General features: G+C 40.0%; 2 protein-coding genes across 5 annotated transcripts in view; one reads left to right on the top strand and one right to left on the bottom strand.

Annotated features, from left to right (window-relative positions):
* Positions 1-4,999: 4,999 nt before the first annotated feature.
* Positions 5,000-7,268, bottom strand: mrpl41 (mitochondrial ribosomal protein L41). The gene is made up of 2 exons (XM_051422399.1): positions 7,174-7,268; positions 5,000-5,597 (listed from the first exon to the last, which is right to left on the bottom strand). Exons 1-2 carry the CDS (start codon positions 7,253-7,255, stop codon positions 5,161-5,163), a joined length of 519 nt encoding a protein of 172 aa, XP_051278359.1. The 5' UTR covers positions 7,256-7,268; the 3' UTR covers positions 5,000-5,160.
* Positions 7,269-7,573: 305 nt separating this feature from the next.
* The window catches only part of pnpla7b (patatin-like phospholipase domain containing 7b), a 32,846-nt gene continuing 21,225 nt past the window's right edge, over positions 7,574-19,194 (top strand). The window contains exons 1-11 of one of the 4 annotated variants that reach the window (XM_051422266.1): positions 7,574-7,826; positions 8,739-8,812; positions 9,659-9,733; positions 10,719-10,806; positions 11,266-11,345; positions 11,745-11,839; positions 12,808-12,948; positions 14,491-14,650; positions 14,847-14,927; positions 15,643-15,771; positions 16,004-16,084. In XM_051422266.1, coding sequence (XP_051278226.1) covers positions 8,771-8,812; positions 9,659-9,733; positions 10,719-10,806; positions 11,266-11,345; positions 11,745-11,839; positions 12,808-12,948; positions 14,491-14,650; positions 14,847-14,927; positions 15,643-15,771; positions 16,004-16,084 — 972 coding nt within the window. In that variant the 5' untranslated portion in view covers positions 7,574-7,826; positions 8,739-8,770. The remainder of the gene's footprint in view (positions 7,827-8,738; positions 8,813-9,658; positions 9,734-10,718; positions 10,807-11,265; positions 11,346-11,744; positions 11,840-12,807; positions 12,949-14,490; positions 14,651-14,846; positions 14,928-15,642; positions 15,772-16,003; positions 16,085-19,194) is intronic. The other 3 variants (XM_051422269.1, XM_051422268.1, XM_051422267.1) reach the window with 3 other exon arrangements.

Genomic DNA, 19,194 nt, shown 5'->3' on the forward strand with positions numbered 1-19,194 from the left:
TTACTCCATGCAGGGGATATAAGTATTGCCTTGTGATAGTGGATATTTTCTCAAAGTGGATTGAATGTTTCCCATGTAGACAGGCGACAGCTGTCTAAGTAGCAAAAGCATTGTTGAGGGAAATAATTCCACAATGAGGACTCCTATCAAAACTGAGAAGTGATAATGGTCCTCATTTTTTAAATCGCATCATTCAAAGTCTGTCAGAAAGCTTCCAGATAAATCTCAAAACACACTGTGCTTACCATCCACCGAGTGGAGGTGCAGTGGAAAGGTCTAATCAGCAACCCACAGGCAAGGCAACTGGACTGTCACTGTATGAGGTAATCACTGGGCTTCCAATGCGAATGACTAACACTCCTTTCCCTAAAATAGGTTAACTCCAACTGGGATGGATGATGAGATGTTAACATACTGTTGTGCACTTAACCATGCCTTGAAGCTTATCTTCCCTAAGGTAAAAAATCTGCCCTTCCTGATTCTACATCTGAACAACTGTACAACATCCAGCCAGAAGACTGGGTAGTGGTCAAGGATCTGAGGAGGAAACACTGGCATCAACCCCAGTGGAGAGGACCATACCAAGTGCTGTTGATGACACCAACCGCTGGCCAGATAGCGGAGAGGGACACGTGGATCCATGCATCCCAGTGCAAATCTTTCCCTAATAAGGAGACAACCTTATGTATGGGAAATGAATAAGGAAGTGAGGTGTAAATTCTTGGTTGCAATTCTCATCATTGGTGTGGTGGCTGTTGCTAAATCTTGGTCATCACTTCAGCAACAAGATGAGAATTGTTCCAACAAAGCAAAGAACTGGCAATAAATGGGGTCCAAAAGGTCTCATATATTCACGACCATCAAAGACATGTTCGTTCATTCAACATCGTCTGCCTCGACCAGTTGGGGTGAGAGAGAGAGAGAGAGAGAGAGAGAGAGAGAGAGAGAGAGAGAGAGAGAGACAGACAGACAGACAGACAGACAGACAGACAGACAGACAGACAGACTGACTGACTGACTGACTGACTGACGCACAGCAACAACAGTAGCAACAACTACACTAATAGTGGTGACTGATGATGATGAACATGAAGAAGATGATGACGACGACGACAACAACGATGGGGGACAATGAGCAGTGATTATGGTAATAATAGTATCTGTAGTAATAATAATAGTAATAATAATAATAACAATAATATCAGTGATATTAGCAATGGGAGTCAAGCAGGACCATGGCAGGAGGCTCCACCAGGATCCATGAGAACCTGCAAGATGAGAAAGCACAAGAACTCCGGGGAAGAAGTGAAGTTAGTAACATGCATTAATGGGACATGAATGAGTGCAGAAAGAGAGGGAGAGGATGAGAGGAGCTCAGTGCATCATGGGAAATCCCCCGATAGTCTAGGCCTATAGCAGCATAACTAAGGGATGGTTCAGGACTCACCTGATCCAGCCCTAACTATAAGCTTTATCAAAGAGGAACGTCTTAAGCCTACTCTTGAATGTGGTGAGGGTGTCTGCCTCCCGAACCACAACTGGAAGATGGTTCCACAGGAGAGGAGCTTGGTAACTGAAGGCTCTGGCTCCTGTTCTACTTTTAGAGACTATAGGAACCCACAAGTAGGGTACTATGAGCTCTTTAAGATATGAAGGGGCCTGACCATGAAGAGCTTTGTAGGTGAGGAAGAGGATTTTAAATTCTATTCTAAATTTTACAGGGAGCCAGTGCAGAGAAGCTAGTACAGGAGAGATATGATCTCTTTTCCTAGTTCCTGTCAGTACTCGTGCTGCAGCGTTCTGAATTAATTGGAGCGTTTTAATGGACTTATTGGGGCAACCTGATAATAAAGAGTTGCAGTAATCCAGCCTTGAAGTAACAAATGCATGGATTAGTTTTTCTGCATCTGTCTGTGATAAGATGTGTCTAATTTTTCTACTATTACGTAAATGAAAGAAGGCAGTCCTAGAGGTCTGCTTTATGTGGGAGTTAAATGACAAATCCTGATCAAAGATAACTCCAAGATTCCTGACAGTGGTGCTAGAGGCCAAGTTAATGCCATCTAGAGTAACTATATCTTTAGACAGGGAGTCTCTAAGGTTTTTGGGGCCAAGAACAAGAATTTCGTTTTTTTTCTGAGTTTAACATCAGAAAATGTATGTTGAAATGGTAGTGGTCAGTTTATGGGAGTGTCACGATGTGCTAAACCCTATTGCTAGTCTAAATCCACCTGGGTCTAACCTTACTAATATCACATTTCAAAATGGGGAAACTGTGTTAGTTGATAATCATCTTAATGCGCATGCATATAAAGGTATACCAACTATTGGGCATTTTTATTGGCTTTGTGATAAAAAGGCCTTTCTGTTCTTACCTCCAGGATGGTCTGGTTGTTGTTATTTTGTAAATTTCACAATTACTAACCTTGCATTACTTCCCATGACTTTGCTTTAGCTAATAGCCATGTTCACAAACGAGAAATGGCACAGTTTGCCAGCCTTGCATCATACTATTGGAGGGTGTCTTTAGGTGAAAATGGAGTATTGGCATATTTCCTTGGTATGGTGTTATATTTTTGGTAGATCACATAGATAACATCACTTATTCAAAGTCTGCTTTTGCTAATGAAACTAAAAGGTTTCCAATATTTGGCTGCAAATGATAAATCCCATAGATTAACCCTACTAAAACATGAAATGGCCCTTGATTATATTCTAGCAAAAACAGGTGGTCTCTGTATGACTCTGAATGTAACAGGCGAAGCATGTGTTACAGTCATTCCAGATAATGCAGATATTATTACTAGTGTGATCACAGCACTCGAGAAAATTTGTGATGCATTTGGTCCCTCTGAGTCTGCAGGTTTTAGCTTAAATAATAACTGACCAATTTGGTCCTTGGGGTACGATGATCATTCATGTATTTATCCCTGTGATGATTGTTCTAGGAATAACGTTATGTTTTTGTACATGTGCACTCACATGTATGTGAGCCCTCCTGTACAGATGGATAGGTGGGATAATTGGAGATGAGGTAGTGGTATAGTTAGAGTGGTGGCAAGTGTTTGTTTTTGATTTTTTTCTTTGGGTTTTGTCTTTGGGTTTTTGATTCTCAAGAATGTTTTCCACATTAACTTGTAATTCATTACTCATTAGTAGTTTTAATTAAGGTGTTCTCAAATGGGGTAGTGTTTTTATGTTGACACGTTGTGTCAAAAGGGGGTAATGTGGGTAGTTAATGTACAGTTGTGATCAAAATAATAGCAGTCCAACATGACTAACCAGATCAATCACTGTTTTTGGTAGAAATTATATTACTACATGGCAAATAATTTACCAATAGGTGTAGTAGAGTCATAGAAAACCAACAGAGCCAACATTCATGATATGCATGCTCCTGAGTCTGTTTAATTGAATAATTAATTGAAAGGGGCGTGTTCAAAATGATAGCAGTGTGGAGTTCAATTAGTAAGGTCATTCATTCTGTGACAAAACAGGTGTCAGTCAGGTGGCCCTTATTTAAGGATGAAGCCAGCACATGTTGTACAGGCATTTCTCTCTGAAAACCTTAAAAATGGGTTGTTCCAGACGTTCAGAAGAACAGCGTGCTTTGATTAAAAGGTTGATTGGAGAGGGGAAAACCTTTAAAGAAGTGCAGAAAATGATAGGCTGCTTGGCTAAAATGATCTCCAATGCTTCGAAAGCTTGGAAAGCAAAACCAGAGAGACGTGGAAGAAAACGGAAGACTACCATTCGAATGGATCGAAGAATAGACCGAATGGCAAAAACTCAGCCAATGATCAGCTCCAGGGTGATCAAAGACAGTCTGAAGTTACCTGTGGGTACTGTGACAATTAGAAGACGCCTGTGTGAAACTAATCTATCAGCAAGAAGCCCCCGCAAAGTCCCACTGTTAAAAAAAAAGACATGCTCAAGAGGATAGAATTTGCCAAAGAACACATCGACTGGCCTAAAGAGAAATGGAGAAACATTTTGTGGACTGATGAAAGTAAGATTTTCTTTTCTTTTCTTTTTTTTTTTTTTTTAAATTCAAGCCACAGTACACTCTGAAGACAGTGAAGCATGGTGGTGCAAGCATCATGATATGGGGATTTTTCTCTTACTATGGTGTCGGACCTATTTATCGCATACCAGGGATCATGGATCAGTTTAAATACATCAAATTACTTTCTTTAAAGTTATTTTTTTGGCCTTTTATTTGATAGATACAGCTGAAGATAGACAGGAAAGGGGGCAGAGAGAGGGGATGACACGCAGCAAAGGGCCGCAGGTCGGATTCGAACCCTGGGCCGCTGCAGCAAGGACTACTACCTACCTAACTACCTTGGTACATGGGTCGCCAGCTCTACCCACTGAGCTAACTGGCCGCTGAATACATAAAAAACGTTTTAAACACCTGCTATTATTTTGACATCAATATATAGAGTGCTTTGTTTTAAAGAGTTCGTCTTGACCTGCTTATTTGAAAAGTGTCCTGAATACCCGTTATGAATTGGCGCTTAAATAATTGAATTAATTGGGTTTTGTTTTGGTTTTAAAGTGATAAAGTTGCACGGCTTTAAACCACTTTCTTAAAAATAAAAAAAAAAATAAAAAAAAAAAAAATTTTTTTTTAAAAAAAAAAAAAAAAAAAAAAAAAAAAAAAATTTATTATTAAAAGAAGAAAAAAAAATTTTTTTTTTTTTTTTGAAAGTTCTTCAGAACTAGCAACTCTCAATCTTCGAAGAATTTCCATGACAGAAGTGGCAATAATTTCTTTTTAATTTTCCCAGTTTCACTGCAAAAAATGCCTACAAACATCGCAACATGTATTGCAATTTTTTAAAAGCTGCTTGAAATCCTCTCTGTGAGAATCAGTAGCCTCAATCCTCAATCTTTTCTGTGACAAATACAAGAGAACCCTTGGTTTGAACCTTTGTTAGGTATGTCATGTAAATAATGATTGCTCAAGCTGTTCAATACAATGATCAATGCACAATTCTGCAGTATGGATCTCAGCCCCTTCAGTTTTATTTTGCCCAATGATTAAGTAACAGGAGTCAACCAGTGGTAGGAAATAACTTTCTCAACATAAAATACAGTCCCATTTGTGATCTTCCTCAGTGTCACAACAGTTGGTCCGCAGCCATGTGCCTTTCTTTAACGCACATAATTCTTGGGATACAGCTTGAAGAGCTTCTCCTCCTGTGTGGGTTCAAATCCATATTTCTCCAGGTGCTCTTTGCTGAAAGTGCCCTCTTCGAAGTCTTTCCTGATCTGAGGAGCCACAACCTCATCAAACACGCTTTGTGCTGTGAGTGGAGGCTCTGTTCCTCTAGGGCAGCGATATGATACGTAGGGTTTGAGTTTAAATCCCTCCAAATTAGGCACCACAAACTCAGGAATCATGGCCCGTATGGTCAGAAACTTTCTGCTTGGGAGCCTCAGTCCAGTGGGCCGTGCGCCCCTGCCTTTATTGTGAGTCCTTGACCCACGCTTGCTGGTAAACTCAGCCATTCTGTCTGCTCCTCTTATCAGACCCCTCATCAGCGTGGATAACACACCCATCGTGCCACTCTTGCCACGACAGAGAAAACCTGTGGAGAATAAGTGATTGTTTAAAAAAATATTAATTATAATAATAATTCTGTATTTAGAAAGGTAGATTGGGAAGCAGACAGACACAAATTACATACTTTCAAGTATGATTGCAAATACATAAGGACAGCCATTTAAAACTCTATTGAAATGAGAGGATGCAACTTTTGAAGTTTATGGGATCTCATTCCATTTTAATGCAGCATTATATATAAACCCACTCCACCAAGTTCAGTGTGAACAAGAGGTACAGCTAACGCTAAAATGTCTTGTGACCTGACATAAATGTAACCATAAATGTATCCAACAGCAGGCCGTTTCTACATTAGTGCCTTATAAATACTCATACAATGCTGCTCCCCTCTGTTTTTGTAAGTAGGACCCTCCCACCTTCTCATATAGGATGAAACCGTGAGTGAGAAATGCATTGCCTATGACGAAGGCCAGTGCACTGTGATACACAGTCAAGAGGCTTTAAGGTGGAGGGAGAACCATGCATATAGACACAATTATCCCCAAGATCAAGTACAGACAGAATTGTAGGTTATAAGATGGTCTTTCAATTAGCAGTAGAGAAATATGATTTGTTGTAGTGCTGGGTGATACTGATTTTAATTTCCCCTATGATATGAATTTGTCATACACCACCATACACCACTGGCTGTGTATTGGCAAGAGTCTGGCAATACGATACATATCACAACACAAGGGTTGCTGTGACTCATTTCTTTCCTGTGCAATAGAACATCTGATAAATATCTCTTTGAATACTTCACTGTCAGTTTACAGTGCTATTCTAAAATATTTGGCTTTGAAAAGGAAGCAATGTATAAATTCGTTGGCTTTAGATTTCCTATCTTTAAGTTCTGTTTTTAATACGTTGCAGTTTGCACAATAACAGACGTTTACATTCTGATTCCTTCATGTATTGGATCAATCTGCGGGGCCAAGAAAGCCCTACAGTAACCAAAGCCTTCAGGGTCTTTATATTTCTAATGCCATTATAACCTTCTATATTCTATGTACTCCTGACAGTAGAATAATAAACCGATATAAAAGGACTTGCCGCGATATACCGTGAAATATACCATACCAAATATTACCATTAAACAGTTATACAGCAGTTCATTTCTATACATTGACCAATGTTTTCTATCCTTGTCAATACGACTGGACAAAGTAGAGCCACCGGGCTCAAGAGAGTGCAACGCAACAGTCACCACACTGTGTCACATGCTCCGTTAGTTAGGGTTAGGGTTAGGGGTTGGGGGTTAGGGGTTGGGGTTAGGGGTTAGGGGTTAGGGTGAGCGGCTGAATCGACGTAAGATGTTAGAACTGCTTATTGTTACAGTAACGATGGGTCAAGGTCTGAAAAGCCTGCGTTAATTTGTTAGATAGAGAAAGGGATTCTTTTTATATACGTTAGCTAACGTTAGCTAACGATAACGAACGAGCCAGCTAATGCTAACTTACATCGTCTGTTAGCAAGCACATTTACACTAAAATAATAGATTAACCCGTTAAAATATTATAATTTTAAGTTCATAAATTGTTGCAAAATTCCACTCATCTCACCTTGAGCAGTGTGGGTCCAATACGAGCGATGTGCCCGACTTACCAATGAAATGTGCAGTGATTGGCCGAAAGGAAACACCATCCACCAATTAAAATCCGAGATACTCGTAGTGAACTGTCAGTGATTGGGGTGCGTCAAGTAAGCCAAAGTATCCTAAAACGCAGACAGTTTACCCTTCAAAATAAATGCATGCAAGGCACATTCGTGTGTGCAAAGCCAGAGTTCTCTGTTAATGTTTAGCTGAACTATGGCTGTACTCTCTATGACTAAAAAGTCAAATGTAGCCATTGTCTATGCCTGCATTACATCTGAGTCTCCGTACGTTTTCGCCAATAAGGCTTTTATTTTGGTATGAATGACAGGATATTCTGATTGTTTTTATCAACCTGTCTTTATAGCTTTCTGGGGCATGCAGCCGTACACAAAAAACTTTGACACGAGAAGGGTACGTGGGAAAAACAGTTGGTCGCTTCAGTCGGAAAGGGTTAGCTGAAGGTGGATTTGTGCGTTTGTGTGCGTTTGTGTGCGTTACACACTCTGTCAGTGCGGACTCGTTCTCGCTCTCGTTGTGTTCTTGTGTAGCGGACTGCAGCCACAGAAGTCTGTGAGAACAATGTTTGATCACTTGTTTCTATTGTCAGCTACGTTATAGGTAAATATTATAAGTGTGAGTTGTTGTGTTTTATTGACTAGGGTTGTAAGAAAATATCTATACTTGAGTATCGCGGTATTTAGTTTTGTGGTATTGTCCTGGTTCTCAAAAACACTATATTGATTTTTGCGTTTAAACCCCCAACAGCGAGATAGCCGTGATGTAAATGTAAACTGAAGGCAATGATTTTTATGTTACAGTGACTGTGACAAATAGCTGCAAATTCCGATTCCTCTTAAAAATGTATCAGGTTATAGTCTTGCATACAGTATCGCAATCTATTGCAGTATATTGAACCGTGACCCCTGTGTCGTGATCTTGCCAATATACGGTTTATTATTGACAACATACTACATTTAGAACCTGTCAACCAGGGATATGAAGCTGCATTATTGTTGTTGTCTCCAAACTCAGTTGAGTCTAAGATCCATTTTCCAATTTGGCATACATAATCCATAGTACACTAATAAATAAACATGTATTGGAGTTTGGTACAAAAAGACATACTCAGGATTACTAGTAAATAAGCGAGCCTGATGTATTTGGAGAACAAAATAAACATGGTAGCCTAATCTTTCCCCTTTGGACAACCCTTTTGGCATGTTTTTCAGTTCTGTCTGTCTGTCTGTCTGTCTGTCTGTCAGTCGGTTAGTAGAACCCATTGGAGCTTAGCAGTGTATATCAGTGCAGGAGGGGTGTCTGGTTACCTGCACTGATGTGGTAACGTTAGCTGATCTTTAACCCGGATATCTGAAACCTTTTGCTCTGTGACCCTGTGCTGCTCAGTTTGGTGGAGCAAGGTGTTAATGTTGCTATCTAAGGTTGAGGGTTCGAATCCTGGGCTATTAATATAATGACCACAAAAGCTTAATCAAAATACAGCACCATGGTGTTTAAATTCTTTAATTTCAGTCTCAGAGATCGCCTTGTCTTTTTGACCAGTCATGGAAGACAATGAGGAAGAGGAGAACTGCAGTATATACCCGGTATGTTGTTCCTCAACTCCATTCTTTGCACTTCAATGTCTGAAAATTAAGGGTGTTAGAAAAAATATCAAAAAATATCGTATCACGATATTTTGTTTTGTGATATTGTATTGAATTATTTTAAACCATCGTCAAATAAAAGACAGATGTCACTCCCATCTTTCGCCACTCTGAGCCAGACTTTGGGCAGTAGTGATCGCGGTTGGCACTGCGGTATCAAGGTCCCTCCCATACACCCAACCGACTCAATCGCAAGCAGGGCTCAGCTATCAATCATGATGTGAAACCCCCTTTTTATAGCCTCAAATAACTAATCAAAACCAAACTTATCAGAAAAATTAACACTTGAACAAAGATCGGCGTGATGACATTTACTTGATGTGTACTTTTCACAATTTTTTTTTGTCCCATCTGCTAATATGGAAGCAGTGTGCTTTATGACCTATACTGCAGTCAGCCACCAGAGGGAGATAGAGATATTTTGGATTCACTTGTGGTTAAAACCACAGCTAAATAGCTTCAAATGATAAAAAGTTATCTCAGGACGATTTTCAAATAAAGCAGGTCTAGACCAGTTCAATTCAATTCAATTTTATTTGTATAGCGCCAATTCATAACAGAAGTTATCTCAGGACACTTTTCAAATAGAGCAGGTCTAGACCATACTCCTTAAAGTTCCATGTCCTTTTCCTTAGGTATTTAGGTATAATAATAATAATAATAATAATAATAATAATAATAATAATAATAATAAATAAACTGCTACACCAATCCTTGTTCTAGCTTGAATTTCTCTTACACTTCTTAGCAGAGCCCTCAGTGTTTTTTCTGTGCTTTATATTTCAGATCCTGGTTCCTCTCGGGAGTGAGATCAGGGCTAGGATGCAGCAGTTTGTGGAGGAAAGGACGGAAGCCAACATGGTAACAACTGACAGGCAATTTCAGATTAGGGATGGGACGATAAACAATTTTATTGCGAAAAAACAATTGGATATTAATCGTGGTGAATTTTCAGTATCGTGAATATCCTCACAAGTGACTTGAAAAAGTTGTATGTCTGGCTAATGTGCAGTCTTATATTGATTTCCTGATTTATTTGGAATCACCAGTCAGCCATTCTGTTCCAGAGTCTGTTGAATTCCAACACAAGCGCACCTCATTCTACTTAATGAGGTACTGATTAGGTGATCACCTAAACCAAATATTATTTAACAAGGAAAAGTATAAAAATCCTCATTATCATCATAGTCATCACTATCCTAGTTGTACCTCAAAAGTAAGAGTGAGGAATAGAAGGATTCAATTCTGGCTTTACTGGCAGAAAGATACAGTGAGCGCCAGGTTGCCTACATCCTTAAAATTTCAAAGACGGCGGTTCATAATAACAAGGTCAAGCAGCAGACATTGAGGACAATTCAATTCAATTCAATTCATTTCAGTTCAATTCAGTTTTATTTGTATAGCGCCAATTCATAACAGAAGTTATCTCAGGACACTTTTCAGATAGAGCAGGTCTAGACTGAACTCTTTATAACATTTTCTAGTTTTCCAAACACACAAAGCGCTTTTACACTACGTGCCACATTCACCCTTTCACACACATTCACTCAGTAATGGTTCGAACAGAAACTAACGCATTCCTACACATTCACAGCATCGGGAGCAATTTGGGGTTCAGTATCTTGCTCAAGGATACTTCGACATGTGGCGGGAGGAGCCAGGGCTCGAACCAAAACCTTCCGATTAGTGGGAGACCCGCTCTGCCTCTGAGCCACAGCCGCTCCTGATATGTGGATGGGTAGAATAAACGAGAGGGCTCTGTTATTAGATATGTATACTATGTTTTGAATAGAACTGAATAGAGCTAATTTCTATGTTTGTCATGTTTTGTCTGTTTTTCTCCAAGTGGACGGCAGTGCTGGTTGGAGCTGTGACAGTTGTTTCTGTTGTTGGAGTTTTCGTGTTTCTTCTTTACAGAAGATACAAACTGTCAAGTCAGTTCCCTGCACACTGTACATCCTGTTCTGTTTCAGAGTACATTTGTATCAAAACATGTGCAAAATACACCCAGATACAGTGTTTATGGGTTGCTGGGAGCTTAGTCAGAGTGATGATTAGTACAATATTAGGTTTTTTTTATCATTACAGGGTTTCAGAGGCAACATAACCAGTTTTGCAGTTCAAACCAGCATGCTTTTTATGAGTTAGGTTAAAATTGGTTATGGAAAAAAAAAATCTGCATCAATGAATAATTTTGTTATTATAGTACAGGTAGAAAATATTATAATAATGTATGTAATTTTTGTGGCCACTTGCTTGCCAAGAGAATATAAATCAAGTAGTCAGTAAAGCTGTTTTCAGCCTGATACATCAGTGCAATGTTAGTATGAGGAGCATAAACTATTCATACAATAGACTGCAGATGGTCTGACACATGGTGTTTGGTGTCTCAGAAGAAGCAGCCTGCGTTCCTCACTATCGCTTCAGGAAAAGAGACAAGGTGATGTTCTACGGCCGAAAGATTATGAGAAAGGTCAGTGCCCTCTTCAACATCCCACTCAGTATTTTTTTAATAATTATGCTGCATTCACATGGCAGACTAGATGTTAGTGGATGAGAGCAGGATGGTAAAATTAGGTGAGGTCAGCATGGAATACCAACAACAATAACAACAGACAGCATTACCATCTACAGTTAAAATATTTTAACTTTTTGCTGTCCTCTATGACGGAATTAAAACCAGAAGTTACAAGGCGAAAACATGGCAATCTGGACAATGAGAAGCTAATAAATAATAAATTGCAAAAAATAATTTACATGAAATAATTGTATTTAATACATTTTATTAAAATTTTTGTTGACAATAAGACATCACTTGTGTAAATCGTCACTTTAATAAAAAATTCTAATCAACAAACCTTTCCTGTTGCAGGTTCAGACATTGTCCTCAGCCCCTGCTTCTAATTCAAACTCAGCGTCCCGGCAGAGAGGAAGGAAGAGGACCAAAGTCCTGTCTATAGCTCGCAAGTGAGTCCCTTTTTTTAATCATGTGGTGTAGATGGAAGAGGATCTTTGAGTGTTGAAAGTTAATTCTACACTTTGGGAGCAATATAATCTTAACTCAGGGTCCAGGTAAGTGGACCTTGATTAAGATTATCTGGTCAAAGAAGATAAGCTGGTATGAGATACCAGGAAACAGGAAAAGATGTTATCAAACCACTAAATACTGGATCTTCTGTGTATGATGAATTTGAGCTGAGAGTAATTCAAAGTACGTTTTCAGTAAAGTACAATATTAAAAGCATTCATCATTTACGTGAGCAGTCCATTAGAATTTCAATTAAAAACAATAAAATAAACAGACATACATTTATTTATTTATTATTATTTATTTAAAGGAACTTTTGTGATATAAATACATAGAAAAAGTGCATCACAATTCCAAGTTTTTATTAAATATAATGGTTTATAGAAGGCACCTTTTAAGTGATCAGTTTTTAAGGAGTTCAGAAAAGTTGCAATTTAGATGAGAGAATCTTGTCATCGAATGTGTTACTAGCCTTTGTGCTGGCGACAGCCATGGCCATTATGTTTTCGGGTTGTCTGTCCGTCTGTCCCCGCTTGTGAACGCAATATCTCAGAAACGCCTCAAGCTTCTTCAAATTTGGCACAAACTTGGATTAGAACTGATTAGATTTTGGTTGTCAAAGGACATCACAGAAAAGATGAGATGGAAACACATTTTTGGCCATAATTCAGCAATTGATGACCATATTTCACAATTGGTCGATCAATGAATAGGTGACTTGTTAATTTCACACAGATGTTTAATGGGATACAATTAAATTTTGCCAAAAGATCATAGGGCAACATCACTGTAACATCATATCATTATGTCCTATAAAAATACCTTTTTGGCTGTTATTTAACATCATAACTGCGGAATAGAAGGGGAGAATGAACTTATTTGTGTTCTATGTGTGTGTCTGAGATAGAATCCTGCGTATCCGGAGAGAACCCCCCACCCTGCAGCCCAAGGAGCCTCCTCCCTGTCTGCTTGAGGCTGACCTGACTGAGTTTGATGTGCAGAACTCCCATCTTCCCTCCGAGGTGCTGTACATGCTGAAAAATGTCAGGTCAGTAAAAGCTTTATTTTCACCCTGCGCAGTTTCTATGCTGGTCCATAGTGACATATAGAATGTACAGTGAAAAGTCAGTGCTGAAAAGATTAATTGATTAGTCAACTGACCAAGCAAAGATGCCAAACATTCTCTGGTTCCATCTTCTCAAATGAGAGGATCTGATACTTGTCTTTGTATTATACTCTAGATTTGTATGATTCACAGGCCTCTTCTTTCTCCATACTCTGTGTTCTGTTCTCCCTCAGCTCTCTGTAAGCCTATGTTGAGATTAACAGTCAGCTGAACTCCATACTATTTCCTCGAAGGAACAGCCAAGTGTTGTAGTTGGCAGGCTTTTATATGGACACACAATTAAAGCTGCAAGCAGCAAAGAACATACCCTCGCATTGGGGCGTTCTGAGGTTGTGTTATATTTCAGCACATTATGTGTAGACAACACTTTTCATGTAAATTTCATGTAAATAATATAATGATTGCCATACAAGGCTTACTTCCTGGTGGTTCCAGTAGGTTGCGCTATGACTATGATTGAATATTGGCTTGTAGATGTGTTCAGAGCGGGACTCTTATCAAACGTGAAGTTTGGTCAAAGTAAATGGTCTGCATTTGTATAGTGCCTTTCTAGTCTTTCCGACCACTCAATGTACTGTCAACCTTCTGATTAGTGGATGACCCGCTCTACCTCTGAGCCACAGCTGCCACAGTACCAAGAAGTAAAAAATAACTCAACTTTTAATCGTGAAGGTCTTTAGATTGCATTGATCAAATTTGAAGTCAATCCGATTAGTTCCCTAGGAGGAGTTTGTTAAAGTACATGAGCAAATCTAAAAAAAAGATCACTAAATTCAAAATGGCTGACTTCCTGTTTGGTTTGGCGTATGGGTCCAGGGGCTTTTTTGTACATCTGGTCATGATATATGTGCATAATGATTTTCATGCATATTGGTCAAACATACCTCAAGGGCTACATTTAGGGGGCGCTGTGGTGACATGTTGCCACGCCCATTTGTAAGACCCACAGAATCCATAAATGTTAGCCTCAAGTGAATTTTGTGCCATGTTTCTTGAGTTTATAGAGATATTATATGAGAAAATAGCGTTCCCATAGGGTCCTTTTAATGGGCAATGCTCGGGCCCTAATGACATCAGATATAAGGTTATTTACAGGTAAATATGAGGGTAAGTACAGAGATTAAGATAAGTATTTAAAATAGAATTTCCACTTACTGTTTAACCAAGGTATCATTTACTAAGAACAGGTATTAGCTGTGATTAGCTGCTATACATTCAATACATTCTACTTACATTCAAAGAACCATTAGTTAGTTTCAATACTTCACTGAATCTGTTGTACAGCTATGAATCACAACTGTATTTGTTATATCTTGATACAGGTTAACTGATTACATTTTATTTATGGGAATACCTTAATCTGGAATGTTCATAGCCTTACATTCCCTGACTGTTAATGGACCCGTGGTTATTATCATTAGCAGTAATATAACTATGCCGTATGTATACGTATGTTGTAACCAGGGTGCTTGGCCACTTCGAGAAGCCTCTTTTCTTGGAGCTGTGTCGTCACATGGTGCTGATCCCGTTGCACCAGGGGGAGGCACTCTTCCGACCGGGCGACACCGATGACAGTATTTACGTGGTTCAAGATGGCCGCCTGGAGCTGTGCATTCACGAGAGCGTAAGACCGGCAGGGTCCACCACAATGCCTGCTGCCTCACACAAGATCCCAAGAATATTTCACACTCAGCGTTGGATTAGTGCTTGTTTCTTTGCTGTTTTGTGCATACTGCTGATCAGTGAGGAAGAGCTGGAAGCATTACCTGCATTGTGATTGTTGTTCTGCTCTCATGCTGAGATATGTTTTCTTACTGCAGGATGGCACAGATGCTGTGGTAAAGGAAGTTTTACCAGGAGACAGTGTTCACAGTTTGCTCAGTATCCTGGACATCATTACTGTAAGTCTTCATCCTCATGTGTGATACGCCTGCAGTTTTACTTTACTTTAGCTTTCACATTGCACATACATAGCATTACATCAGCTCTAATTTTGCTCATTATAAAGGCAGAGCTGAGTGCTTTTATTGACGTGGTTTTACTGGAACAGTGACCTATATTCTATATCTTATCATACTGGTCCAATCATACAGGACATCAGCCCTTTTTTTTAATTCACTTTTGTCCACACTTTGTATATTTGTAGTGCAATTTTTCTCTGTATTGTGAAGGTTTTTCCCATAATAACATCCTTCCCAGTAAGCGCCAACCTTCATTTCTTATGGAAAACTGGGTGATATTTGGTCTGAACGTCTGCAGTAAAGTTAGCATTTGGCCAGAAAGTGCTTTCTGGTCTTAGTCTAAGTATAGTATAGGAAGCTACACAGTTCATGTTGAAAGGAAGATTAGTGGGTTATGTTATAGTGTATTGGACCTTCCTGCAGGAGTCCTGCATGAGACAAGTTTATGTATTTGTACTGGCTTTAAACTAAGTCATTTAGATGTGGTTTTAGGCTCCAAAGTGACAAGGCTATTATTTACATTGTAGAGGATGAAGATTTTCACAAATTGCAAATCCTGGTAAAATATGGTCTAAATATAAATGTTCAATCAACGTCTTCAAATAGTTGGTGAAAAAAGTTTCAATTACTGTATTACTCTATCACTGTATTTCAGGGCTATCCAGCGCCTTACAAAACAGTGTCTGCGAGAGCTGCAGTTCCCTCCACTGTCCTGCGTCTTCCAGCTGCAGCCTTCCAGTCAGTCTTTGAGAAATATCCTGAAACTCTGGTCCGTGTCACCCAGGTATGTGCATCGAGAAAGATGATTTGATTAACCAAGTCACCAAACTGTTGGTGTCAAATTCAACACATTAATTGAGATTAAGATTCAATTCAATTTTTTATTTGTATAGTGCCAATTCATAACAGAAGTTATCTCTGGACACTTTTCAAATAGAGCAGGTCTAGACCGAACTCTTTAAAACATTAACATTAACAAGATGCAGTCTTTATTTTGTATGTCTTTTCGTCTGTAGATAATCATGGTGCGTCTCCAGAGAGTCACCTTCCTTGCCTTACACAACTACCTTGGCCTGACCACTGAGCTCTTCAACCCGGTACTGTTTTTTTATTTTGTCACTCTTCGCTCTAGACTGGTTTGACTGATATGGATTGTGCAAAATAAATTGTCATGCTGCTCTGCTCTGGTTAGGGCTATGGAGAGTATTCTACTGGATGCATTGTTTAGGTTTATGTTGGATATGTCTCTCCGCTAGCATGCAGGAGAAAGCGGGATGTGGCAGCCCAAAATGAGAGAGAGGTTGTCAGTGATGTCATCTAATAGTTTCTCCTACACTCTTCACAGCCCGTTATCATTCCCAGGTCATCAAATACAGATGCAGGTGGTGTTCAGTTGGTTGCAATCTACAACTTCACCGCTAGATGCTACTACACACTGGTCCTTTTAAATGAATACAGTACTAATAAACTCTGCTCCTCTGAGTGTTTCTTGGTGAATTTAAATGAAAACAAGCTTGCTTTGCCATGTTGACGTTTCATGTTATCTAATAGCTACTGTCTTTGTCTGTCTCATTGAGCTTGCTTGAAAAGCTTGCGTGCCAATGTCATTTATTTCATTGGATCACTTGCTGGTGACGATGCAGCCTGTGGGCAGGCTTAAGAGTCCACACGTGGGGTAGAAGCCGCTGATTGGCTGAGGAGTTCTCACTCAAAGCTTTCCTCAGGCTGCTTATTGGATGAACAGCTAGAATGAAAATCACTCACTACTCACTATAGGCCTGGGTCAAAATGGGTGGGTAGCAATAGTAGCGCCGCGGGTGCCCCCCACCCGTGCAATGTTTTCTGTGCCACTGGCTGCAACACAACTCCAACGCATGACAGATCCTCCCCCATACTTAACAGTTGGGGATGTGTGCTTTTCATGCCAAAGAGTTCTGTTTTAACTTCATCAACTTTTGTCAACAAACATCAGCTTGAGAGGTCCCAAAGTTTATTAGTACTGTATTCATTTAAAAGGACCAGTGTGTAGTAGCATCTAGCGGTGAAGTTGCAGATTGCAACCAACTGAACACCACCTGCATCTGTATTTGATGACCTGGGAATGATAACGGGCTGTGAAGAGTGTAGGAGAAGCTATAGTGACATCACTGACAACCTCTCTGTCAATTTGGGCTGCCACATCATGCTTTCTCCTGCATGCTAGCGGAGAGACATATCCAACATAAACCTAAACTCAAAATTCCAGTGGCTGGAATACAGCATCTCCAGAGATGCTGTTTTTTGTAAGTCTTGTCGTCATTTCCCTGAAGCAGCTTATGAGGATAGATTCTTTAATACTGGCTTCAAAGACTGGAAACATTTATCTGAGGGTTGTGGCAAACATGAAGCCAGCAGGGCACATGCTGCAGCCCTGGGAAAAATGGATGGTTTCAAGCAAAGTCACCAGCCAGGACAGGGAAATATTATTAACCAGCTGAACAACGATGCCAGTGACAAATCCTTCATTGAAAGACAGCACATCATGATGGTAATAGATCTTGTCCTGTTCTGTGCAAAACAAGAAATCCCATTGCGTGGGGATTTGGAAAATCCAGATGTGTTAAACAAGGGTAACTTTTTGGAACAACTTGACCTAGTTTCCAAATATGACCTGGAAATAAAAAGGCGACTGGATGAATTACCTAAGAATGGTAAACTACTGCACGACGCTACTGTCGTACTACGCCTCACACGGGGCACCATTTATGTTGGGCTCTACGACGTAGGGTGTTAGAGTGGTCTAACTGTATTGGTGGAGGAAAAATACACAATATACAATCTAACTTAAAAGGAGAAAGGAGTGTGTGTGTGTGTGTGTGTGTGTGTGTGTGTGTGTGTGTGTGTGTGTGTGTGTGTGTGTGTGTGTGTGTGTGTGTGTGTGTGTGTGTGTGTGTGTGTGTGTGTGTGTGTGTGTGTGTGTGTGTGTGTGTGTGCGTGCAGGTATCGCAGGAGGGGTCTGTTATCTGGCGGGCGTGTTCCCCTTTGTCTAAAAGACTACTACAATCAGGCCTTTACTTTTACATACAGGCCTCAAGAGTTTCTGAGCACATGGTCAAATTCCAACATGTCCCTTTGTGTTTCAGTTAAACACTTCAAATGAACAAGTTCATATTTAGGGGTATCCTTGGATCCCAACGCTATACAAAATGAGATACTGGAAATTGCAGCATCACTCCTTATAAAAAAAATAAAGGCAGATTTGCATGATGAGCCGGACACATATTATGCGATTTTAGCAGATGAGTGCAAAGACTTGTCAGAAAGAGAGCTAGTGGCAGTATGCGTCAGATACCTGCACAACGGCACATTGAAAGAACGGGCTGTGGGATTTGTGGAAACGGAGAACATGACTGCAGAGGCAATATCGGCTAAGATTTTAGAAGTGCTGGAGCCATTGCAGCTGGACCTGGGGCTGTGCGTCGGATTTGACGGTGCATCAGTCATGTCGGGTAACAGAGGAGGGGTACATGTGATACTGAAGAAGACATTTCCCCACGCTTAATATGTGCATTGTAACTCACCTAGACTTAACCTTGTCCTGTGCAAAGCAGCTAAAGTGTCTCCTGGCATTTCAACGTTTTTCGATATTATAAACAGCTTGCATAACTTTATGACTGGGGCGCACAGACATGCCAAATTTCTGGCAATTCAAAAGCAAATGCGACCAGGACAAAAAACACTGGAGCTGGAGAGATCCTGTGACGTGAGGTGGAGCTCATGGTCAAATGAACCCTTACCACATTCTCCGAAAGTTCTGGCCAAACAAAACTTGAAGCTGACTCCCTGCTGCACCAAATGCAAACGAAAAAGTTTTTGTTTCTGTTTGTCACATTCAACCAGTTATTTGAAGTCAGCGACTACGCCACTAAGGGCTTGCAATCTTCCTTACTATCAGTTACAGATTGTATTGATCTGATTGAAGGGCTCAAGGACAGCTACATACAATTCAGGAATGAAAATTATGCATTTGATAAAGTTATTGCACTGACAGATGAGCTGATGAATAAACATGAGATTGTGCGCTGGGATATCAGTGGATCACGCAAGAGGAAGTTGCCGGCCAGGTTAGACAATACGCACGTTGATTCTACTCTGGGCAAATCATCACCTGTACAGTAAAACTCGGACCTACAGAAATTATGGAATGACATACTGGACAAGCTGATGA

The sequence above is a fragment of the Dicentrarchus labrax genome, unplaced genomic scaffold (assembly GCF_905237075.1).
Source record: "Dicentrarchus labrax unplaced genomic scaffold, dlabrax2021, whole genome shotgun sequence".
NCBI lineage: Eukaryota > Metazoa > Chordata > Actinopteri > Moronidae > Dicentrarchus > Dicentrarchus labrax.